At 30.6% G+C, this 26,256-nt stretch overlaps 5 protein-coding genes across 5 annotated transcripts; 3 read left to right on the top strand and 2 right to left on the bottom strand.

Moving 5' to 3' along the window:
• Positions 1-423: 423 nt before the first annotated feature.
• LOC131853164 (heat shock protein 75 kDa, mitochondrial) lies at positions 424-7,373 on the top strand. The gene is made up of 13 exons (XM_059203988.1): positions 424-683; positions 1,134-1,291; positions 1,689-1,850; positions 2,146-2,381; positions 2,587-2,696; positions 3,082-3,155; positions 3,704-3,980; positions 4,372-4,441; positions 4,609-4,756; positions 5,130-5,257; positions 5,912-6,102; positions 6,686-6,917; positions 7,156-7,373. Exons 1-13 carry the CDS (start codon positions 563-565, stop codon positions 7,328-7,330), a joined length of 2,082 nt encoding a protein of 693 aa, XP_059059971.1. The 5' UTR covers positions 424-562; the 3' UTR covers positions 7,331-7,373.
• Positions 7,374-8,255: 882 nt separating this feature from the next.
• On the top strand, positions 8,256-14,066 carry LOC131853176 (neurotactin). The gene is made up of 7 exons (XM_059204003.1): positions 8,256-8,402; positions 8,505-8,781; positions 8,877-9,009; positions 10,044-10,207; positions 10,319-10,391; positions 10,831-10,981; positions 11,953-14,066. The coding sequence occupies exons 2-7, from the start codon at positions 8,509-8,511 to the stop codon at positions 13,388-13,390; spliced, it is 2,232 nt and encodes a 743-aa protein (XP_059059986.1). The 5' UTR covers positions 8,256-8,402; positions 8,505-8,508; the 3' UTR covers positions 13,391-14,066.
• Positions 14,067-16,355: 2,289 nt separating this feature from the next.
• Positions 16,356-19,960, bottom strand: LOC131853265 (repetitive organellar protein-like). Its single transcript, XM_059204110.1, has 6 exons — positions 19,768-19,960; positions 19,398-19,576; positions 18,679-18,812; positions 17,130-18,567; positions 16,872-17,018; positions 16,356-16,724 (listed from the first exon to the last, which is right to left on the bottom strand). Exons 1-6 carry the CDS (start codon positions 19,799-19,801, stop codon positions 16,497-16,499), a joined length of 2,160 nt encoding a protein of 719 aa, XP_059060093.1. The 5' UTR covers positions 19,802-19,960; the 3' UTR covers positions 16,356-16,496.
• Positions 19,961-20,528: 568 nt separating this feature from the next.
• Positions 20,529-22,519, bottom strand: LOC131853278 (splicing factor 3A subunit 2). The gene is made up of 3 exons (XM_059204130.1): positions 22,204-22,519; positions 21,654-21,917; positions 20,529-20,944 (listed from the first exon to the last, which is right to left on the bottom strand). Exons 1-3 carry the CDS (start codon positions 22,355-22,357, stop codon positions 20,577-20,579), a joined length of 786 nt encoding a protein of 261 aa, XP_059060113.1. The 5' UTR covers positions 22,358-22,519; the 3' UTR covers positions 20,529-20,576.
• A 242-nt stretch (positions 22,520-22,761) lies between these two features.
• Positions 22,762-25,629, top strand: LOC131853205 (small ribosomal subunit protein eS10). The gene is made up of 4 exons (XM_059204038.1): positions 22,762-22,865; positions 23,032-23,252; positions 24,830-25,079; positions 25,556-25,629. The coding sequence occupies exons 2-4, from the start codon at positions 23,053-23,055 to the stop codon at positions 25,589-25,591; spliced, it is 486 nt and encodes a 161-aa protein (XP_059060021.1). The 5' UTR covers positions 22,762-22,865; positions 23,032-23,052; the 3' UTR covers positions 25,592-25,629.
• The last annotated feature ends 627 nt before the right edge of the window (positions 25,630-26,256 follow it).

Raw genomic sequence — 26,256 nt, 5'->3', positions numbered from 1 at the left:
ATTTATATGTATTTTACGGCTCTGGATACAAATCCTGTTTAGCCCGACCAAAATTACTAAAACTTAAAAACAATGTTGGGCTTAGGATACTGTGTTGTCATTTCAATGTTTTTTATTCCAGTTTAAAGATAAAACTAATATTATTAGTGAGAAAATTATTTATCTAAAATAAATGTAGATAGACACGTAACAGTACACATTTTAATCAACATAAACTGCAGAGCAGGGATACAGAGTGGGTAATGGCAAAAAATGGCATTTTCTATATTGAAAGATTTTTCCTCCATACATGAATTTTATGGAAATATCAACAACATTTGTGGGGAAACCACGCAAATTATTTAGTAACACTTACTTCATTATTTTTCAATTTTGTCATCTGTATTCTTTAATTTGTATAGATTGATCTGTGCTTTGCTTTACTTTACTGTATAATCTGTGCTGAAAATAATAAAAAATAATTTTTAATTGCTATTTTCACTATTTTGTATTTTAATTGAAAATTGTTTTAAATTTATTAAATAATTATTGTTACATAACACATAAATAAACAAGCTTCATTATGTTGTCTTTGCGCACAAAACTTCGGCCCCGGATATTTACTACACAATCATTATTTCATAATTGTAAAAAATCAAGACAACTGACTATCAGTAGTTTTCATTTAACAGGTTATGGAACCGGTTAGTAATTACTTCATTATTAAAGTAAAGCTTAAAAAAAACAATCTTTTTGCATATTATTAACATCGCTTCAACATGTTTTAGAGAAGAGACTAAATTGCCAAACAGATTAGACAATGCTTGGTTAGGTAGATCTACCAGCATGTGTGCTTTATCTAGAAACTTCAGAAGCAAATACTTGAATATTTCTCACAGTGGTGTACCGTCAGATAAGCTAATGACCAGCAAAGATCTTTGATGATCTTATTTCTAAAAAATGTAAATTAATCTCAGTTATTAAAATTAGTGCAAAAATTTATAATATAACAATTGTATTATACGTAAATACATCATTGCTAGATTCATAAATTTAGAATATATTCTAGTGATGGGTCTATATATATAATAATATAATGTTATATTGATAAGCTTTATATTATCACATACTATAACCTTATGCTATTTTTTTAGAGAACACTTTATCATTTACAAAATATAGAAGATTCAGTACTGCAACAGAACAAAAGCAAACTGACCAACTAAAAGGTGAATCAGAAAAGAGGGAATTTCAGGCTGAGACACGCATGTTATTGGATATTGTGGCCAGATCATTATATTCAGACAAAGAAGTAATCATAATAATATTAATATCGTCATGACTGATTTCAGACAAGATAAGTTCTGGTTAGGGCCCATTCCTAAGCAGTGTTTACAGCGAGAGCTCAAATGGTGTGATGTAGATTCTTACCAGAACCTAAAAACTTTGTGTGTTAATTTATGTAAAAGAAACAGAATATAAATAAAATCAAAGGTTTTTGTTAGAATATGTACATATTTTAATAATTCTTTATGCTGTAATAAATATAATGTCTCTTACAAATTATGGGCTTTCTTCTTTTATTATTAAAATAACTTCATTGAAGGGCTGAATGTAATATTTGAACAATAACTGTTAACTCATATTAGTATTTATGTTCTGTGTATTAAAACAGTAATTTGAACAATAAACTTGTTTTTGTGTTTTAGGTATTCATCAGAGAATTAATTTCAAATGCCAGTGATGCTTTGGAAAAGTTCCGTTACCTAAGTGTCAGTGTGGCTGCAGATTCTCCCCAACTGGTGGAAACAGACAGGGCTCTAGAGATTAGGATAACAACAGATAAACAAAATAGAACTATTACATTCCAGGTATTTATAAATTTATTATTGTGACATATTAATTAAAAAAAATATTGGTATCCTCTTGCACAGTGTAAAATTATATAATGTACTATTGTGTAATAATGTCCTTATTTTCTGTGTTGTAGAATAGAAAGTAAAAACTAATTGTTGCTTGCAGTATATAAGTTGTTGATAATAGTAATTATAAAATACTGGAATAAAAACATTACTTATAGCCATGATCTTTTCATTGACAGATTTATTATGATATGTTTTGAATCTATCTTATCTTGGTTCATATCCTTACTTTATTATATTTTAGGACTCTGGTATTGGTATGACAAAAGAGGAACTCACTCAAAATTTGGGAACCATTGCCCGTTCTGGATCCAAGTCATTCATTGAAGAGATTAAAAAGCAAGGTGCAGAACAGGCTAGTTCAATTATAGGCCAATTTGGAGTAGGTTTCTATTCTGCTTTTATGGTCGCTGAAAAAATAGAGGTATACACTAGAAGCAGTAAATCAGGATCTCCAGGATACAAATGGCTATCAGATGGGTATATTTCATTTACTCCTATGTTCTTTCTACCTTATTGATTAAAACATTAGTATTAGTTTTTGAACTGTTTCATACTCTTCTCTTACTTGTCACTTTCAAAATAGTTTAAAATTAAAATATAGTTATGTTATGTTACAAACTAAATAGATTGGACATTCCACAAACTTCTAAATTACCCTGTAAATCTAATTTCTTTTGTTTAGGTCAGGAATGTATGAAATTCAAGAAGCAGAGGGTGTCTCTATAGGAACTAAAATTGTGGTACATCTTAAAACAGATTGCAGAGAGTTTGCAGATGATGATACAGTAAAAAGTATGTTGATGTTTTATAATTAAGTTTTTCTGTTTATCCAACAAACATGCCAAATTGTAATATGTTTGTTGCAGTTCTAATTAGGAGAGTAGAATATTAGTATAATAATAATAGTTGTCCTTACAAAAATTTAAATATTTTTGTAACAATAACTTTAAATATTCCTATGGGCATAATTTTTTTAACTTATAACTGGAATGGCAACCTGATAGAAAGCGATAGTAGTCACCCATAAACAGAACCACAGATGTTGTCATGTGAACAGCCTCATTCTTTAAATCTTAAGAAATAAGAGGTCATAATCTCATACAGACAATACTAATGTAAATAAGCATCTATTAACAGAACGAAATAATTCTATAACTAAAATTATACATGTTGACAGATATAATAAAGAAATATAGCAACTTTATTGGCAGTCCAATCTTCCTGAATAATGAGCAAACCAATTCTATCAAGGTAATGTAGTATAAAATACTTTTTTTTACTGATATAGACCCTCTTTTAATTACTTTCAATTTCTAGAATTGTTTTTCGTAATTCTTTAATAAGCTGGTATGCTTATTAATTAATATGCCTCATGATTTATAAAAGATTTTTTAAAAGTACAAAACATAAATGACTATTATTCTGGATGATTCTCAATTACCGTCATCATGATGATCGCAATGTCAGTTGAACATGCTAATATTAATATTACCTATAATATATGCGGGACATTCAGTTTTTTAAATTACTGGAATTGCGAACAAGCTGACATATAGACATCTGATGATATCATGTTTGAGAATCCTCGGTATTCTAGTCATTGTCATCTTACTACTACTTGCAAAGGACTAAATCATCATGCATCTGTACACTGTTCACTGCCAAAACTTTGAGTTGCTAAGCATCATACAAAGCAAACTTCCTAGCAGCTGAAATAACTGAGGCTGATGCAGGGCCCATGCATTTTACTTGCGTAAAAAATCAACACTCAAAATACTTAGTTTGATGTTATATTTCAGCCACTGTGGCTAATGGATCCAAAGGAAGTAACTCAAGAGCAGCATATAGAATTTTACAAATTCATTAGCAATTCCTATGATAAGCCACGTTTTACACTGCACTATAAGACAGATGCTCCACTGAGCATAAGATCTATATTATATGTTCCTGAAGGAAAGCCAGGCTTATTTGAGCTATCTCGAGATTCTGATGTTGGTGTAGCTTTATATTCTAGAAAGATTTTAATCAAAAGCAAAGCAGAGAATATTTTGCCAAAATGGTTAAGATTTGTTAAAGGTAAGGATCAATTAAATCATTCTTGTAATGTATTAAATAAATTGTACCCAATTTCAGTGAGTTCCCTTGGTTCTCCAAACCTAGGGGAAAAGTATTTGGTGAGGCATCTGCAGACATCATAATGCGACCAACTGGCCACAGCGCTGGCCTTTAAAGCTTCAATGGAAGAAATAGTCGACATTTATCTTTTACATAGTTGACTATTGGATATAAGTGAAATATAGTTAGAATGATCATATCATTACTCTCTGTTCAGTGGAATCTGTTAGAACCTTCCTGTTGCATGGTACCAACTGTTGAAGGACGGATTTTCTCCACTCTTGGTTGTTTGTTTTCTATTCTGTGTCGACGTTTGCTTAGGATTTCTTAACAATACAATTTTATATTTCAGGTGTTGTTGACTCGGAAGATATTCCTCTAAATCTTAGTCGAGAACTATTGCAAAATAGTGCATTGATAACGTAAGTATAAAAATATTTATTATTATTTCATTAATTTATATTGACCAATTATTGACAAAATATCGGGAACTCGATAAATATAAAACGTGGTAAAATATTACTATATAAATAATGACCGCGTCAAATTTAAAACAGTATACAATTATTAACAATACACATTGTTACAGAAAACTAAGGACGGTCCTAACAAATCGATTTCTTAAATTTATGGTTGAGATGTCACAGAAGGATCCTGTTGGATATGACGCATTCTATAGAGAGTACTCCATATTCTTGAAGGAAGCCATCGTAACTAGTCAAAGTCCTCTTGAAAAGGTATATACATGTAATACATATACTACAATATAATAACATTATTTTATAGGTAACTAGCTACTCGCCCGGGCTTCGCACGGGTGTACATGTATTATATGTATATATAAACCTTTTTCTAGAATCACTATCTACGAGTATTTAAAAAAAACCGCTTCAAAATCGGTTTAAAGATTTAAGCATACATAGGGACAGACAGCGACAGCTACTTTAATTTATACTATGTAATAATTTTATAAGTAAAGAATTGATGATTTTGTTTAATGTGCAAAATTTTCATGTTTGCTTCTGGTTTATTTTATACCTTTTAATATTTTCTATATGTATAGTATAGAATATGTATTATGTGTATTTTAATTATATACTTTGCTTTTAGGAAGAAATAGCAAAGCTGCTTAGGTTTGAATCATCAAAACTTGAAAACGGCGTAAGGACCTCCCTATCAGATTACAGCAAACGTCAGAAAGATGATCAGAAATCTATTTATTATCTAGCTGCTCCTAGGTAAACATTTTTTATACCAACGCACAAGCTGCTGGCTTAACAAATTCTATTTTTAGTTAGTTTATGTTAGGTAATATATATATCATACACTATATACAAAACTATAATAATATGACAATCTCTATGGTTTAGCAAAACTCTTATATTGTGACGTCAAGGATGTTTATTAATGTGCTAAAGGTTTTTTATTGGCTTGTTGGAATTGAAGATGACCAATATACCTGTTGATTAAACATATTCCTTCTCTAGGCTGCTATCACTAAAGAATTAAAATAAATAATTAAACTAATACAAAATGATTACAATAACATGTACAACGTAAGCAACTACATTAGTTTGTTAAAAAAAAACCTGCCTGTAAGTAGCAATGCCTTATTTGATAAAAATAAGCCGAAAATAAACCTGGCAAAATTAAATACAAAATTATAAACTATTATATTTTGTGTACTCTTAACATACCACCGTATTTGCAACAAAGACGTCGTAAGAGACTAATTTGGAAAGGCATGTTTGTGAGGCAAGCGGTTTGTTGTAATGTAGTCGTTTTTGTACAACTTGTGGTATTACAGTTATATTATATAGAAATTAAATTTCGCTAGAAAAGGCATGTAATAATTATGTTTCCTGTATTGAGTATTATGACATTAATTTCAGCCGAGAATTAGCTCAGACGTCGCCATATTATGAATCGCTCAAAAAACGGGACCTCGAAGTATTGTTCTGTTATGAAATGTATGACGAATTAGTTTTACTGGAGTTAAAGGATTTTGGCGGCAGATCATTGGTTTCTGTTGAAAATGATATTATGCAAAAGGACTCTGCAGATACAACTGAATCAATCATAGGTAACCCTTATTTTTTACTTCGTTAGGGTTGGTTTTGGTATATTTTAAGTATATATTTAATTACTTACAAAATGTTAAATTCGCGTTTCACTTTTTCACACAAACAGATCTAAACAAATAATAAAGCTTATTTTATATAAAATTCAATTTGCATATGATTACGTGTCTGATTTTGTCTGATAAAAATCTTTAGAGAATGCACGAAAATTTGCAATCTGATGATAAATTATTTTTTTTCTTTTCTTAAATGGTCAATGCTAACTAGCTATCTTAAATTTCTATATATATACATAGTCTTAATATATAAGAAAATATTACCGGATATAATTTGTAATATTCAAAACCGGTTGACTTTATATCTAATACAAAAAATATTTATCAGAAACTATGTTATTCAGAATGATTTGATACTTTTGGTAAGTATGAACATATATATATTTGTATGAACCATTTAATAGTTGGCAAAACGAACCGAGTTGTATGATAACTTGATAACAAACTGGAACAAGTTGATAATACAGGTTGAATATTAGTTGGAAAATTATTATAAGCATTTTTCTTAGAGATACATTCTTATTAACAGGAAGTGAAACCCTACAGAAGACAGAAGTAGATGAAACAATCTCGTTCTTAAAATCCAACTTAACTGGCAAAGTGTTTGAAGTTCGCACTACGCAAAAGCTGGATTCTCACCCGTGTGTCATCATTGTCCCCGAAATGGCAGCCGCGCGACACTTTATTAGAACACAGGCTCAAAACCTAAGTGAAGAAAATCGATATGCCATGTTGAGACCACAGCTAGAAATTAATGCTAGGTAATAGAAAATATAAACTTGTAATACAACATTATTTTCAACAAATACAGTGTTTAAAGAAAATCTGACTAGTATGAAATGTTGATATTAGTAGCATGTATTGAATAGAGAGAGGTAAGGGAGATGCAACCTTATTAAGTAACACCCAGATGGGCGATCTAACTGTAGTCCGCATTAGTAACAAACGCTTTCCCTCGAATTTATGTACTTAAGTTATTAATTTATACTTCCTTTTCAGGCATCCAATAATCATAAAGCTGCACAAACTTATTTCAAATGACAAAGAATTGGCCAACATGGTGGCGCAACAATTGTTCTCCAATGCTATGGTTACAGCTGGACTTATTGTGGATCCTAGAAATTTGATAACACATATAAATGATTTACTGGCTAAAGCGTTAGAAAAGCATTAATTGTTAATAATATTTAATATATAATTGTTACTATTAATTTAATAAAGATATTAGTTTAATAAATGTGTGTGGTCTTTATTGCGATATACCCTGTGTGACATTTCTAATCATGGTAAAAGTAATAATAAGGCTACGGTAACCGCTTACCATCAGATGGGCCGTATGCTTGTTTGCCACCATCATAGTATAAAGAATATGACATTTATTTTTTACCCCTCATCTGTACAATATATCATAAGAACAAGTTATACATATTTATATTACACCTCAAAGGAATACATAATTGTCATAATATGAAACATAGTTTCGGTCAGGAAATATGTATTCAATAGTGGTTTTGATCTTTTCATTACATCCTGGTCATTCGAGCCGGATCTAAAGCAACCGCAAGTGGCAAAGAGCAACTACATTTTTTTTGACTGCATTTATTATTACATTATGTTTATTTTATATTTATGTTACGAACTGACGTAATTTTAGTGTCGCAAACAGACTAGCAATATTTCACATGGAGTAAATGACCGTGGTATAGGTTTACAGTCGTAAAAGCGGTGACAAAGTCACTATGTCTCAACCGACATAACTTGTATGCTTTAAACTATTATTTTTCTCATATTATTATAGTGTTTCCAATATTGTGCATCACACTCGGTTAATTTTTTGTTCTACCACGTACAGTTTAATACCATATCTTACTTGTGACTACTCTTTCTAAGGATCAAAGAAATATTTTAGTATGGGTGTATATTAAATTGTGTTATATTTAAATTCCTATTTAACAATAATTAATTTATGCATTTTATTCCGAATTATATTTTTGTTGGTTGGTTTTAAATGTTTTAGTAGAATATAAAATAAATCATTTTTTTGTCTTCCACCTAGTGCGCTTGCTCAAATTTTGTTGGCAACACAGATGAGCCGCGAAGCGAAGCCGTTTTGCATATTTACGATGGCTGTTGCTCGATTTTACCGGCATCTTCTTTGAATCTATAGAGAGCATAAACCATTTTACTCACAATCTAAGTACAAAATAAAAAAAAATTATTTTATTAAACGGATAAATTAATATCTAGTAAGTTTTATTACTGTTATTTTCCTAACGTATTGTTGAGCATTCTTTTGTTTTGCATGAGTAGAAATCAATGAATAATACATTTAACTTTTATACCACTAGCACAATGGATATTAATAAAATGGAGAATGACGACGAAAAGGGGACGCCGGATAAGAAACAGATTGAAGCCGAAGAAAAAGAAATAATGTTAAAGGCTGACAATGAAAACATGGACGCGAGCGCTGAACTAAATGTAGATGTCGAAGGTCCCGTAAAAGCTGCTTTATCAGGTGACGTTACGGAGCAAGGCAGAGAGGTGAAACCAAAGTTTATTCCCATAGGAGCTATTAAAATGCCAGGTTTCTTTACAAAAAATTTGGATAAAGAAAAGTCTAAGGTAACTGCTCATGTCGATTACTTACATTGAAAAAGCGTTACTATTTTTTGAACTTATAATATCTTACAATTTTATTTGTGTCTTGTAATCAACAGGAAGATGAATCGGCAATCGAGAAAGATATTGAAAATGAAAAGACTGATGACATTTCTAAGCCAAAGCATAATCGTTTGCAGTTTCTTCATACTTGTCCATTTACTCAATTCTTGCACCGACCAAAAAGTAATGGTATGTTATTTTATACACAACCTTATTTACCATAATTGGTGACATTCTAATAGTTGCAAATCTGTAATCCCTGAACAGGTTCTGTTGATATTTTACCACTAAATGTGAGCAAGTGTAACCACTTGTACACCTTTTAATTGGCTAATTCTTCTCAATCTTGAATATATTAAGAAGAATTAGCCAATTAAAAGATTAGAATTTGGAATTATAGGAGTCCAATTACAACATGAAGTTCATTGTGGAATCTAGCAGTATTGTTAATTACAAAATGAAGATGTTTCTTACATATATATTCTTATTTTATAAATCTGATTACTTTAGATATTAAATCTGCTTAGTAAATATTTCTGTGTCTGACTTATTAAAATATAATAGCAAACTGTTGAGAGTCAACTAGTTTAAGACTGAATCATCAAAATCTTGGAGACCTAACATTTAAATTGATTATATGAGATTGGCAATTGGGAATGTCTATATTATCTTTTACTTGATTACAAGATATACTTTCATGTTCGTTTTATTAGATATATTATTTATTAAATTATATATATTTAAACTTTTCTAAACATCATATTAAATTTTGAACTAAGAAGCTATACAATATCATAAAAATTAATGTAAAGTATGTAACAATTTTTTTTTTGTATTATTTTTGATTGTATGATTTCCATTTATGGTTAGTAAATTTCTATTCAAATGGACCTTTTAGTATATTGTCCTGAAAACAGTAATTCAAAATGTACATTGACCAAAATATTTTGCCATAGATAAAAAGTTAATCCCACTCATAATTCCTAATAGAAAGAATAGAGAATCTACAGCAATTACATTATTTTATATAATGTCTATTTGAATTGAGGAAATCTTGTATATCTAAAAATTGTATTTTAATTTATTACCTATTGTAGAATATTTTTTTATTAATTAAAACTTCCTTCCTATCCTTATAATCTAAAAAAAGTCACATTGATTTTTTATAAAAGATATAAATTTAAAGAAAAGGTATACCCATATATTATATTTATTTATTACAGAAGGAAATACACCAAACAAAAGAAACTTTTTCAATGTTAAATATCCAAAGGTATTCCAAAGAAATACGGCCAATGCAGAGGCTACTCTTGCTTCTATGGAAACATTAGAAGACAAACTGGATTCACCAAATGATGGCATGGAAAATGTTAAATTAGATGTGGCTGTAAGTATTTTTCATTGAGTAAACAATTTATTAATTGGGTATTTATAAATGTCGTATTTTAGAGTCAAAATATTTGTGTGTTAAAAATCCATAACTATTTTTATGTTTCAGGATACAGAGGAAGGGAAAGTTGCTACCAAACTCCCGTTAAAAGAAAGGATTCGCCAGAAAAAGTTCATTATAGGTAACTTTATAAAATTTTGTTATAATACTATGTAATAATAGCTATTATTATAAAGGCGAAAGTATGACTGTATGGATGAAAGTTTGTTGCTCATGTAACATGAAAAGTTCCTAACACTGATAACAGGGTTATAATAATTTTCATGCACAGCTTATGATACTAGGATGTTATGTATCTTGTGTCACAAATTGCTAGTTAAGATGATGTAAATGGAGAATTTAATCTAATACAGTTTCATATTTAATATATAAAATACTAACTGTGCTCATCCGCCTTAAATTTCAATAATAAATATTATATATTGTCAATTCATTTTCCTTATCCCATATCATTATCATTTCAGATCTGCATAACTTGATTTTCTCTTCCATTCAACTGTATTCATATTACCTTTATTTTGAAGTTCATTAAAAAATAAGAATGCATTTACTTTTTATAGATGACATTGTGGTATGTGCTCTGGTGTTGCTGGTGCTGTTAGCCGTCATCATTGGCATCATCATAGGGGCACAAGCAGGTCCGCCAACTGAGCGCCCTTTGCGTCTCGGACGTTATATGACCACGCTGACTGCATGTGGACCAGTAGAAGGGTGAGTTACTGATATTTACTCGTTTATTTTGCTGAATACAAGTTTATCCTACTACTACATTTTAGGTTTCATATCTCTTTATTAATTACCTTTTTATGTATTTACTAGAAACTTTGTACAAAGTTGTCTTTGTTTAGTTCTGCCTTACCCGGTGCCAGTTTAACATAGTAGGAAGAGTAGCAAATGCTACTGAACCAGCTTATTAAGGAATCCTGCACTTCACTCCTGTCTGAACATAATAAAAACTTTTTGGACAATATTTTTTGTTGCACAAAAAATATTGTCCAAAAAGTTTTTATTCTTTAATTTTTTTAGTTTGTGATTTGTTCCGCGCTAGCTTAATATGGCTCTGTTCTTACCTGTAAGCTCCCAAGCAGGTTGCATCCTAAGATGTGTTTCGGTTGAAGGGCTAGTAACGGTGTTTAAATTACACGGCATGGAGATATGACATTTTAGTCCTCCAGTATCACATCTCATGAGTAGTATAAATGCTATATCATGATGTAGGATTACTTACCATAAGGTAGTCTGATCACTTATTTACCATTTCAAGGACCTCAAAGAAAAAGTTACTTGCAATGCTATTTGGATCTTTCGCTAAAATGTGGTAGAGCGCAGTGATGGCTGGCTCATACCTCATACTCGTGAATGAGTGCTACTTGTGGGGAGTGGTCTGCTCTAGTCACTAGGACTGTTTTAATCCTATTGTGTACTTAATATCTAAATAAATTAGTACCAGTGGGTGGTTTGTATTCACACCTTTCGAACTGGAAATGTAAAGTTACAATGATTATTTAAAAGAGCAACACGTAAGTTTCTTGCTCATTCTTCTTGTGATGAGACAACTTTCCGAATGAGCGGTAGATTAAAAGAATGATAACTATACCTATTCAAAAATGCTTAAATTAAGTTTATTTGAATAAAAGATTTTCTATTCTATTCTATTTACTGTTGTTTCAATTTTATTTCAGAACTCTTGATGAGGGTGTTTATAATTTCTACAATATCCCCTATGCTGTACCACCAATTAAGGAAAAAAGATTCACATATGCCCAACCTCTTAACAATATAAGCATGTGTTGGAATGGTACTCGAGAAGCACATGAACGTGGACCACTTTGCATACAGTTTCTAGAAAATGGAACCATCACAGGTGAAGAAGATTGTTTAACTTTAGATATTGTCACACCTCATGTTCGTTACGACTCTCCATTGCCAGTGGTAGTATTGATCGGAGCTAATACTTTAGCTGGTGGCATAAGTCCAACACAGCCTTCTGCTTTATATGCTCGTACCAAAGAAGTAGTATTTGTAAGGCCCAACTTCAGACTAGGTCCATTTGGATTCTTGGCTCTAGATGTTATATCTAAGACTAAATACCCTGAAACCTCAGGAAATTATGCAATTAGTGATTTGTTGGTTGCATTACAATGGGTTAAGCATAATATAAAACACTTTGGAGGAGATCCGGAGTCTGTTACTTTATTAGGCCATCGAGCTGGAGCAACTCTGACGGCAGCTTTGACTACTGTTACCAAAGCTCATAAATTATATTCTAGAGTATGGTTATCGTCACCTTCGGTTATCTTTCCCGGTGAACCTCTGGAACAAGCTCATAAAAGTAATGATCAGTTTAAACAAATAAGCAAGTGCAATGATATAGATTGCTTGCGAAATATTTCTGCAATGGAAATCTTGACAGCCACTCCAGATATTTGGTTGGGTAGTAATGGCGGTACCCTACCTGTAGCTGGTGAATTTAAACATTCCTGGCTAGTACTAGATGGAGATTTGCTTAGAGTACATGCTTATGAGAGTTGGGATGCTCAAAAAGAAGCTAAAGAGTCTGGTAAAGATAAAGTGTTCAGACCAATGATATTTGGAACGACACAGCATTCAGATCACTCCGATCTGTTGCGAAACAAGCACTTGAATTGGACTATTGAAATGGTAGAAAAAATGGTAAATTCTAGTATTATTGGTGAGAAAAATTTGACATCTTCCATATTCAAGCATTTCAATAAATCATATGAAGGCCTTGTTGGATTGATATCTTCAATACGTACCATTTGTCCCCTTGTGAGCTTGGCTCGATTGCGTCTTTCTGCTCCTATGTATGTGGTGATGGGTGCCGGAGCGGGTGGCGGTGCTGTAGGCTCTGGAATAGCTGGAATTAACTCGGATGTGGAAGCCATTCTTGGTACTTTCGACTCAGAAGGACCTGAACAGCGGCGTTTTATGGCAGCCATGCAACAGCTTTTCTATTATTACGTTTGGCATGGTAGATTATCTGGACCGGAAACTGGATTAATCGCAGTGGCACAAGATTTACTGCCTCTGCATGGACTTCCTGTTTGCGACTTATTAATTCAAGAAGATATAGTGCCAAGGTATGCACATGTTGACTAAAAGGAGTTGTATAATCAGTGTATGTATATTTGTGTGTAGGTTATGGAAATTATATTGGAGTACCAAAGTAACATTTTGACAGTTAAGTTTTCGTTTAGAAGAACTTAACGGTGATTACATTCATACTAACATTATAAATTATTCATATTAGATCGGCCTAAATTTTATTCCGTCTCGTTTGTCGAATTGGCACTGGAATTCAAGACTATAGGAAATGGAAGAAATGTCTTGATTAAGTATTATGTAAACAATTGGCTCTTATGGCAATGTTATAATCGGTTATAAATGTGATGTAAACAAAATTATTACCTTCATAAGATAATAATTTTGTTTACAACTTTTTTATAAAATTGATTATTAAAACAGTTCATTCATTATTCATCATATGTCTGTATGAAATACTGTCACATACCTATACGCTAGGTATAAACAGTGTAGACTTTTTTTTATAAATGTATTCAAATAATGTGTGGTGATAAAATTTCTATTACTCCATTATTGTACTGTATTTGTGTTTGTTTCATGTGTATGCTGAAGCAGACCACGTTTGTTTTTTTTGTTTTGCACAGTTACTGCTTCAATTTGTGTATTTGCTTTTCTTAAAATATAAATGCATATCAACCAATGATACTCATAGTTTAGGCTAAATGGATTAGGTTAGTTTGTTTTATTTTTTATGGTTAATAATACTTATTTTTGTGAAGACTGATATACTTAACAATTTTTGATACATAGTTTATGGCAGTTTATATAATTTACCCCACTAAACTACATAAGTAAATAACAAAGAAATTGTTTTGAAATGTATTAAAGACTGAACATAAAAAATAAAATTGAAAGTTACCAAAAATTTAATGATAATATTAATATAGTTAATCTGATCTTAACACGAATAATTTGTGGTAGAAAGAGATTACCTACAGTTAAGTATATCTCTAGTATTTCTATTTTCATTATGTGGTTGTAAGGAACCTTAGTTGAAATAATGTTACCTGTATTTATTACTGTAATAGACATCCCTTTGTACTTCAGACGAATGTTTGTTAAAAATTTACATTTAGTCCAATAAGATAAAATGCACTCTTAATGATTCAAATAGTTATGTAAGGATTGGTAGTAGTAAATCGATGTCCGTATCTCAATAAATGTGATTATTTTAAGTCTATTAGGCTGATTAAAAAAATTGATGTATGTAAACTTTTCTCATATTTATAAGATGTAGGAATAGTTTTGTCGTTCGTGTTTAAATGTTATTTGTGGACACATTAGTGTTAAATACGATATTTATTGTGTTAAAAACGAAAGATCTCTAAAGTTTTGAAGGAATGAAGATAGTTACACTTGACTTAGACGCTACTGTCGCAGTTTGTGTACCGTAATATATTTCAGCGAAAAATTTTGTGTTAACTAACTTGAAATAACTGACCGCGTTAAGGTTTAGTTTCATCGCTCACGTTGCTAAAAATAATATTTTTTTAACAACGTGAGTGATATTCTTTCTTAATATTTTATAGTTTTCAGACTTATAAATAGGTAATTTACAAGACGGAGAAAATAATAACTTAGGTAGGTCGTAGGTAGACGTACGTCGTAGGAGTAACTTATATCTCTTAATTTGAATTTCGGAAACAATTATGAGGAGCAAGTTTTATGCCCAAAAAGATGTTACCTTTTCCTAACCCCAGTAAAGTAGTTAGATCATCGAATTTTGTAATATCTTTATTAAAATAACTGAATGTGTCCACACTGTCTTGCCAAAAATGCTTTATGTATTTAAGTTATTGCACTACTAAATATAGCTTTGCATCGTTTTGTAAATTAATCTAAATAAATAAATGTGAGACTGATAACTTGTATTTATAACAAAAACATTCCAGAACTGTCTATCACTATCAAAGTGTGGAGACAGCGAGCAAATAATAATAGACTGGACAATTCACACAGTGCACTAGATGACACTAAAGGCAAATACCCAAGCTAAGCAGAGCTTGTGGTATGCGTACAAAACAACTTATATAAATACACACGTAATCATCCTGACCAATACAAACACTTATACTCATGAATCATATATATTATACCGTGTGAATTGTAAATTATACCGTTGTGTATCGAGCCCTCGACTATCGGAAGTACTGGTATGCTAACCGCTAGTCCATCGATCAATGATTTGTAATTCGTACTAGTATCGGTATCATCTATCCAACCACGTAGACCAAGTAGACCTCCATGTGATACATATTATCTAGTTTCTGGTGTGATGTTCTCTAGAAATAATTTGCTTAAGTGGAGTATTTACTCTGACTCTATCCTTATCGCTTCTAATGGTGTGGACCATAAAATATCATCCAACGTAAATCGTTAGAAAGATAAATTTCGTCTTTGATATACGAACGTAATATATTATTCTCCACTCTACTTTTTCTTGTGTTATTCTCTTTTGTTTCACTATTCCATAATCCAAAAAAACACTAAACTTGGTAATGCCTTAGGGGTATATCAGATAACTATATATTTTGAATGTCTATAAGCCATAGTTACACAATAAATGCCGAACATGTTATTTCTTACGTAAGATGGGTGTTACGTTATAAATAACATTGTCGTATCAATGTATCAAACCCATCTAAATGCAGACCGAATATTGTGTGAGTAAAGCTGAACGGTAGCAGAAAATAGAATAGTGAGCTGACAACTAAATACGAATTTAAATCTATACTAATATTATAAACAAATTTTGAGTGGGGGACTGCAGTTCTGCTGATCCGATTTTTTAAATTCTTTCACTGTTTAATGGTATTATATCCCTGAGTGCTATAGACTATATAACATGACGCTATAACCAATAGAATTGGAGTAGCAATAATAATGGAGCAGATACGAAGACGGGTCGGTTGCTAGTTGGGTATATAGGTAATGCGCAAGTAACAAAAAATGTAGAAAATACAAAGAATTTATTATTCATACACAACGATCACTAACATAAAAAATTCACAATTTTGTTTGTCAATAACATTAAAAGATTAATAAATTAAACAATAAATTAAATGTTACGTTTATGTATAACAGTGAAAATAACCCGATTATAAGCTTAGCAATTCTTAAATTAGTGATTACGTTCTCTCAAAGGCGAGAGAATAGACTGCATATTCTCTTTGCCCACTTTATTTGTTTTTCTTATTACTGACGGCGACTTTGGTTGTGGCTGATTTTGTTCCATATCTTTCTTCATTTTATCGAATAATGAAGACTGTTTCGCCATACTCATGGTAAGTTCTTCATTTTCCTGACGTAGCAGAGACAACTCAACTACTAGCGATTGTTGGTCTTGAATCTGAAAAATAAATGGATCATAAAATAAACAAATCATTAAAATGGGTAAATATGATGCATTTACGAGTACCTCCTTGTAAATACTACGTCCATCGAGTAACAGTGATTAAAAAACTTCAGTTATATACCAACACAAGTTTTAAGTTACCTGTTGCTGATAGCGTTGGTTTTCAGTTTCTAGCCGGGTAATCTCTGCAGCAGCTTGACCTAATAAAGAACGAGATTGTTCTGCCGCTGTTGTAGCTTGATCTGCATGCTCTTGTGCCAATCTACATAGTTCTCGCTTCTTCTCCACCTAAATAAAATAATGTAAATAAAGTATATACATAAAACAATACATGTCAGTAGGAAACAAGTTTAATTATATAATAAGTAAGAAAGAAGTTATAATTTTTAAAAAACTTACTTCATCACGAAGCATTTGGATTTGAGAATTGGATTCTTTTTTTAACAATTCCACATCTTCTATAAGTTCATTTTTTATAGAACCAAGTTCTCTGTAAGCCTCTATTTCAACATTTTGCAAACTTTCTATTAAAGATACATTGTGTTCCATAATACGATTATGTTCCTTGGCAAGTGCAGCTTTAGATTTCAATATGTTTACTAATGCCTCTTTGTACTCACTGCATTCTAAAATTGTGTTGTTAAGTTTAGTTTTGTACTTAGTAAGTTCATTATCAAGCAATTCCTTAGAACTTGACAAAGTCTGAACTTTGCCCTCCAACAGTTCCAATTCATTATCAGTATCTCTTAAGCGCATTGTTAAAACTTGTACTATATCTCTTGTGACTGACAAAGACATTTCATATTTCTTTTTTTCTTTAGCTGCTCTGTCAACTTCCACTGTAAGCCTATTTATTTCATTTTCAAAATTAATAACTTTCTTCTTAGTTTCTTCTTTAAGTTCATCAGCTTCTTTCATTATGTTTATTTTATCCACTTTTAACAAATCATTTTCATTTTTCAAATTGGTGATTTCCTTCTGTAAAATTTCACTTTGGTCTTCAGCATGATTTAAATTATACTTTAGATCTTTTATTTCCTTTTCCAAATAAATTACTTTGGATTTTTGTTGTAACCACTCTTCTTGTATGTTTCTGGTACGTTCTTCAAATTGAATCTCACATAATCTTAGTTTTTCATGTGTAGCTTCATTGATTTGTTCAAGTTTAGCTTTCATTTCACGATCACTTGTGGTAAGTTTTTGTTGAAGTTCAAAAACTGCTTCGTCTTTCTCTTTCATCAATTGATTTTTGATAGATTCAATCCATTCATTATATTTTGATTTAATACTTTCTTGTTCTGACTTGCTTTTACTTATAATTGACTGTTTTTCCTCTTCTGCTTTACTCTTTAGAGTCTCAAGTTCTGCTTTATATTCCCTTCTGATACTTTCATTTGCTTCCAAAGCTAGAGCATGATGCCCCTTAACCATTTCAAGTCTCTGACGATTTTCATCTAAGGAATTCTCCATATTAGTCAATTTCTCTTGCAAATCTTTACACAAACTATCCCTGATGGCAATGACTTCTTCGAGAGATGATAATTCTACTTGCTTACTACTAACTTCTTGATCTAGTCTGTCACACTGAAGTTCCAATTCATATATTTTCTGTTTTAAGTCAATAATTAAACTGTTATAATCAGTTGTATCAAATTTACTCTTTTCACTTCTCGAACTTCCTTCTTCATACAAAGTTATCTGAGAGAATTTTATGTCCAAATTATCAAAAGCTTTAGAGTATTTTGATAGTTCTTTAGATTGTTTTTGTAAGATACCAATTTTATTTTTTAAGTCTTCAATTTGTTTATTATATTCGGCTATAGTGTGATCCTTGTTTCTGTGCACAAAAAGATTTATATTATAATTTTAAATTACAGTAAAATTTTCCTTAATTTGATACTGATATGAGTTTTCATTTCAAAATTATTTATGCAAGAATAAAACATACCTGATTTCAACCTCCTGTGTCTTAATAATCTCATCTTTTGCTTTATAATCATTTTTGTTGCAGTTACTCTTTGTAGAAGATCCAAAAGGTTTTCTATTATTATTTGGTACTAAAACTGATGACTTTGGCTTTGGCTGTAAATAAATAAACACATGTACAAACAATAGACAATAGAACAATAAAATTTATGTGACAATCTAAATATGCATTACCTGAATCAGAATGATTTCTTAATAATGTATGAAAACAAATTTATTGCAAAAGTTTAATTTTGTTCTTTAATAAGTTAACAAGTGATGAATTTTATTTAACTTAACAAAAGAAACTATAAACAAATTAAACACTGTTAAATTTGAACTCATTTAAATTGAATAACTAGAACTTTGCAGATTGTTTTCAGGATAATGGTGTTGAGTATATGCTTTTTACATAAAATTAACTAATACATTGAATAGTAAAGTACTCTATTGCATAATAATATGTACTTCATTGTCCTTTTTATTTTTTTTATTACCGTTCTTAATAAAATAACACAAAACATGTTAAGATTATAAAGGAAACAGAATATTAGTACTGATGTCCTGTTACAGGTATAGATAAAATCATTCATGCTTTATCTACCCAATTCAAGAAAACAATTGTGAAAATGAATAGATTTTTATGTATTAAGTTTACCATTTCCATTCCATATTACCGTTAAGTTAATATATAATTCTTACTGTGACAAATGATGTAACACTTCGCGTTGAGCTGCATTGGGATTGTGAATCTGGTGCTTTTACAGAGGTAGAGCTTTTTGGCTTGACAGGAACAGTGTGTACAGGCGTTTTAACTGGTTTGAGTTTCTCATTATCATGCTTTTTTTGTGCATTTGCAGTCGACTGACTTTTTTGAAGTGCTAAGAAATAAAAAGGATTACTTAGATTAAATAAAACAGGTATACTACAGTGATGTGACAAGTATGGGAGTGAATAACGAGATGACTGCTAGCAGGGATGAATGAAAGAGAAAAACGACGCCCCCAAATGATATGGTAAATGCAAAATCAGATGATAATTCCACAAAATGTATAATAAAATTTAAACTTACCAGGTGGTTCAAAACGTTTTGCTTTCGAGAACATAATTATACTACGTAAGTGCAAAATTAAGAATATTCCTTATAATTATATTATTAATAATAAACGAAATACAGTAGGTGTAAAAGGTAATTTGAAAAATTAGAGGTAGGTAAACAATAGGGTTAACGGTTTTATAGTTTGTTTTGTATTAATGTGTGACGGTTGACGAAATGCGCGCGCGAAAATGAGTTTATTTTTTAATTATTGTGTATTACGGATTTGGATAAACAGAACAAATCAGAAGCAGTGTTGTCATATAATAATCAAATTTTCCCCACATATCGCAGTGATTATCTGCTTATTTACTTTTGTTTGGGGTTTTCAAAGAATTAGTATGTAATTCTGTTACATTTACATATTAAATCAAAATAATCTTTGTGAAATATAAGGAATTCAAGATACATTATATTTGTAGTAGTACACTTTTTAATAAGTAAAGAAATTAAAAGTATTAGAAATTGACAATGCAAAGTTAAAAATAATTAGTGATTACTTACTAGCTCAGTGAAAAATTAAAATAATCGTGTATTCCAAAATAATAACAGTAAAAACAACTAAGAAGAACACAATTTATGACTATTACCTCGCTTTGACTAAGCTGTATTGCTATGTTTTATTAATTTAAGAATAACACATGTGCTGTTATATTTATAGATTAAACATAATATTCGAGTTTAGTTAGATGCACTATGTATTATTAACAGGAAAAAGATTGGAAATTGATCATAAAATAAAAACAAGGAGACATCTAAATATTGTTTATTTTCTGCAATTAAAACTACATCGATGGTGGTGGTGGGGGCACAGGCAACAATGGAGGTGGGGGTGGTACACCCATCATTGGAGTTCCGGGTGGTGGAGGTAACCGCATTCCATGGTTTTCCCACATTTTTGGAGGTGGAGGTGGCATACGCAATGGCTCCATTTTAAAAGCAAATTGCAAAAAGAACTGCTTGGTGTCTTTGTTCCAATGAGTCCAAAATTTGGAATCATGTTTCTCTACCTCTCTACTAGGTACTTTGAATGCAATGGTCTCATATGGCTCTGCAGCAAATAATAAATATTGCCATCTACGATCTGGAGGTTCTATCTTTTGTTCATAGGCCGACATGAAACGATGTCTAGGTTGCACACTTTCAGCAATCTCTGAAAAATTACAAATTATTGTGTAATTAGAAGTGTTCAGTACAATTAAAAAAAATATTCTACTCATAGTATAATATATATATTTTTAATCTATGTCCATCAGATATTCAATGATTACAGTAACAAATTTTGTGTTTACAATTTGAGTAGTTAATTTTTTATGTCTGGCTGGCATAAGTTATACTTACTAGTCAGTAAACATGCGATGGAAAGAAGTATTTTGAAACCTAAATGAATACAAAAAACTAGAAACACAGACATCCAAAAGAAGACCAAAATGACAGATGCTCTTCAGTTTGAAATAAAAATGGAACTGGGCGGGGCATTCTGCACAATAAAAAGACAGGTGGTGGACTAATGTAACAACAAAATGGCGGGGCCTGCCAGCCAAAAGAAAAGTAGGATGGCAAAAAAGATGAGCAGACGACATAAAAAACAGAAGGAATAGACTGGATGCGAAATACCATGGATAGAGAGGGTTTTAACCGAAGGGGCCACATAATAAAAAATAAACCAAAAAATGTTATGTAATGAAAAATATTATATAAACTATATTAAAAAATAAAAAAAAATTTTTTTATACATACAATATGTACCTTAAAATTTTAGTAATAGATAATTCTATCAAATAAACATGCAAAATTGATTTTTAATATATGCCAGGAAAAGAAATTATCAAAATTTTTAGACTTTATGCTGTGACATTTACCTGGATAATCCACCTGAAATAGTAAACTTTGTTGTGCATTTTCAGGATCCTTTTGCTTAGTAACTCTGTAACCAGGACGTCCAATTTTAACAAACTTTTTTGGTTCTATCCTTGGCTTTTCTGGTGCCAATAGTTGTGGTGCTTCCTTGGCTTCCTTTGCAGCTCGACGAGCTAAATTTGCCTGATGCTTCTTTCCTTGAGTATGAGCCAAGTAGCTACCCTCGTTGTTGTGTAAAGTTAAACACAACTTGCATTCATAAGATCCTAAAAATTAAGTTCACATAAACTATGTAATATTAAATTAATAGAATTCATGTTAATATGCCATAATGCATACTAAAAAAATATTAGTTTCTTAAAACCTAGAAATGTTGAAACTTGTCTGTACAATATGTTTCAGGGTTACAAAACTGTTATACTTAATGACAGCTAGTGAGATTCATCATCATTCATTCATCATTGTGAGTAGCGGTCACACTCAAAATTCTGCAATTAACATCAAAATATTTAATAATACATATATCCTATAAACACACATAAGATTACCAACCTAAATGGTTTTTCATAAAATAAGGGTCCTTGTTTAAATCAATTGTTTCCAGTGCGAGCTGACGAAGTCTTTCGCGACGATCTCTATTGCTTTCAGACCAAGATGCAACGCCTCCTCCACCTGTTTTACCGCCGGGGCGGTTTTGGAAATCCATTTTGTACGCCTGTAGTTATTGATTAAGAAGTGAATAACGAAATAACTATGTATCGTTATTCCAGAATTAAAATATAAATCGTAGTTTTCGTTTTTCATAAAATTAAATTAAGAAAGACAACATAAATTTGACATAGCGGAAACTAAATAGCACAGACTACTAAGAAACAATATGACAGGTTGTGACATAGAGCACAGATATTATGACTATAGTTTATGCAAATAATAGGGTTTAAAAAAAAATTAAGAGATTTATTGTAATAATGACACTGGATTGAAATTTCAGTATCAATTTATATATTATACTATTTTGATATATAAATCTATATACCTATTCGCTATTTGATAAAAGTAATGTAAACATATAAAATTCTGTGTGTACTACATTTTTTTGTACTCTCTAGTCTCTGTGATCTATGCTAGCGAAGCACTTTATAAAGGTGTCACTGTCATTTAATGTGTCTTGTCAAGAAAATATAATTTCTTTTGGATTCTGAAATTAACCTAAGGTACATGTTTAAATATAAATCTTTTATTTTTTCAGAAATCCTTTGTTAATTATTTAATTTAATGGAGTGTTAGATATATATAATAATGATATATTTGTGTTGTTATTTTATTTTATGTTTACAGTTTTCCTAAATTGTTACTAACGTATGTTTATAAAATTTGCAGTTTTTCAGAAAGTGGCTCAAGATGTTGATGCCAAAACAGAATCGTGTTGCTATTTATGAATACCTTTTTAAAGAAGGTGTTATGGTAGCTAAAAAAGATTACCATGCACCCAAACACCCAGATTTGGAGAAGATACCTAACCTCCAAGTTATTAAAGCTATGCAGTCCCTCAAATCACGAGGTTATGTGAAGGAACAATTTGCGTGGAGACATTTCTACTGGTAAATAGTATTATTTGTTTTTCCTAATTACTACGCTTACTTAATATTATACGTAATTCTTATACTTGTAAGTGTTTACCATTTTTGACATACTTCATAGTGTACGTAGTAATACACATAATTTTATTATTCGCCACTGGTCCCTAGCCCATAGCTCAGCGCAGGCGGGTGCCGGTATACACTACATTATGCTGCGTACAACATTCATTCAACCAACAAACAACTGTCAACATGTATTTAAGAATATGTCTATAATGGTCAGGATAACCAATAATATTTTTTTACACATTTATATCCATATTTTGTATCCATTGCCAAAAATAATGCTTTGTTTACTGTAGCATGAGTTATCTAAGGTTATTATTTTTAATTTAAACTGCTGCAATTTGTATTATGGATGGACAAGATTTACACAAGAGTGTTGTTCTTAAAAGGTAAATAAATGTATTGTGGGATTTGCATGCATGTAAGAAATACTAGGGTAAAACAAAATTTAAAATTTTTCTAATCTTAACTTACACCAGGCAGACATGGGTTTACATGCAAAGTAAATATCAATATTTTATCCTGACAACATTCAGTGAAGAGAAATATCTTTAAATTGTTAATAAATTAGAAATACAGACATACCAATATAATACTCACCTGTTGAATTTAAAATAGAAATTATTGTATAGAGCACCTGGCATAATAGTAAAATGTGAGATGAAATCTTAGAACAACAAAATGGCAAATGAGTAGTAGAAGGCAGTATGAAAGTTGGTCTATGATGTATTGTGGGTTAAATCAACATAGAATAATGGTAGATATTATGGAATGCCATTATATGGTAGGGACCATTGATATTAACACAATCACGTCGACATAATTTAATACCATTGTATTTACATAACTAATTAGGTAGAACATACCAGAAATACTTTCGTGGCGAGAACCCAAGTCAAATTCCAAATAGACTTAAATGCATCCATCTAGTTGGATCATACTGAAATTTGATGTAAAAATGTATGATCTAACAAAGATGGGTTATCTATATAATAAATATAGACTATCTTCTTTCTCATCTAAAAAGATATCTAACAATATACCAGTTGAAATTGGCTGTAATAACTAGTTAAATGTGTTCATTAAAAAATGTGTTTAAGTATATCTATAAGTCATTATTATTAACATAAACAATATAGAAATATAATTAGGCTACTGGTAGGAAGTATTAATACAATTTTACTACAAAATTTTATTATTACAAAGGTAAAAAATGTATCTTTATAATTTTAGATAACTTAAAAATGTATATTTAATATTATAATATAAGTAAATAGAAGTATACAGTTACAGTAGCATTTATTTAATTTTATATTACTTAATTAAGCAAATTTTAAATTAGGAATAATGACACATTCATTAGTGTTGCTTCAAATATATTGTAAATGTAAATAAAAATGGAATAAGTCCATTTTTATTTACATTTACAATATATTTGAAGCAACACTAATGAATGTGTCATTCTTTAATTATATTAATTCATTGTTAATATCAGATATTTTCTTATATATTTATGAATATTTTATTTCCAGGTACCTTACAAATGAAGGTATTGAATACCTCCGTATTTTCCTCCACTTACCTCCCGAAATTGTACCCGCTACCCTGAAGCGGTCAGTGAGGACAGAAACAGTGCGACGTGGTGCAGTGGGCGGACGCTCAGAGGCGCCAGCGCGTTCTGCAGAGGATCGCTCGGCCTACAGACGGGCACCCACTGCGTCTGCACCGGCTGGTCATGATAAGAAAGCAGAAGTCGGGCCTGGTAATGCTGATCTGGAATTCGTAAGTGTTTTCTCTTTCTGTTCATTTATAGTAATTTCATTTGCTATTAAAAGTTTATAAATATACTTGTTTATGAAAAAATGTTCTGAGTAGAGACCTTTAAAGAAAAGATAGCAGATCTGTTTTTACACCCTAAGCAATGATCTCTATGTAACGAATTCCAAATGGCCCATTTTGGAAGAGGACTAACCAAAGTTAGATAGATTGATTGGTAGTGGAGTTTATCACTTTAGAACATAACAAAATACCTTGTTTTTGTAATTGTATATTTCGAGCCTATTTTAAAAAAGTCATAGTAATAGGGTAAATAATCTAAATTACAAATATTCTGCCTCTTATTATATAATTCTCTTATATTATTTGCTACTCTTCTCAACCCTTTATTTAAAATGATTTTATTGTAGCCTATATTTATTTTAATGGTATTTTATACTGGTATACTAGTTTAAATTTACATGAAATATTTATTGTTACAGCGAGGTGGTTTCGGAAGAGGCAGGCCAAACAATTAATTAAGTTTTAATAAAAAATAAAGTAAATAACACTTTAATAGTTGTATTATTATTTCTTATACAGCCTACACTTTTAGCCATCCTTTAAATATGCAAGTATTTAAAGATACTATATTGTATTGTATATTGACTAAAAGAAATTATATAGTATTTCCAGGTAGTGTTGGTACATAATTCTGTTAAAAATTTTAAACAAGCCACATTCAATATTGTGATGAAGTGCAAAATAATAATAATGTGTTCTACAATGTACTGTTTTTTTTAATAATTTATTATACATTTACAGATTTTCCGTTTTCGTGCAGCATTATAAAAAAAGAATATAAATAGGAAATTTATATTCATAAAAGGCAAAATACATTATATGAGAATGTACATGTCTTAGTGCTTCACTAGGGAAATCAATTTCAAAATATGGTACATGCATACTCCTACGGTTACCTACAGAAATTATATTAAAATTTAATATAATTATTACTTAATCTCACTACCCCATCTGGCATATCGGTCGTAAAGGTACATTATTGCTTTGTTAATAATTAAGAACAATAACTGTTTTTCTTAGTTACGTACCGTTACTATAAAAACAATTAACAAAGAAAAATATGTCTAGTTTTCTGTACAGATTATATGTGTCTATTGACTAATGGCTATTGACAGCATCA

The sequence above is a fragment of the Achroia grisella genome, unplaced genomic scaffold, assembly GCF_030625045.1.
Source record: "Achroia grisella isolate CSIRO2021 unplaced genomic scaffold, CSIRO_AGI_Agris_v1 utg900, whole genome shotgun sequence".
Taxonomy (NCBI): Eukaryota; Metazoa; Arthropoda; class Insecta; order Lepidoptera; family Pyralidae; genus Achroia; species Achroia grisella.
Note: the sequence above shows the minus strand (reverse complement) of the source record. Positions and strands in the feature narration are given on the sequence as shown.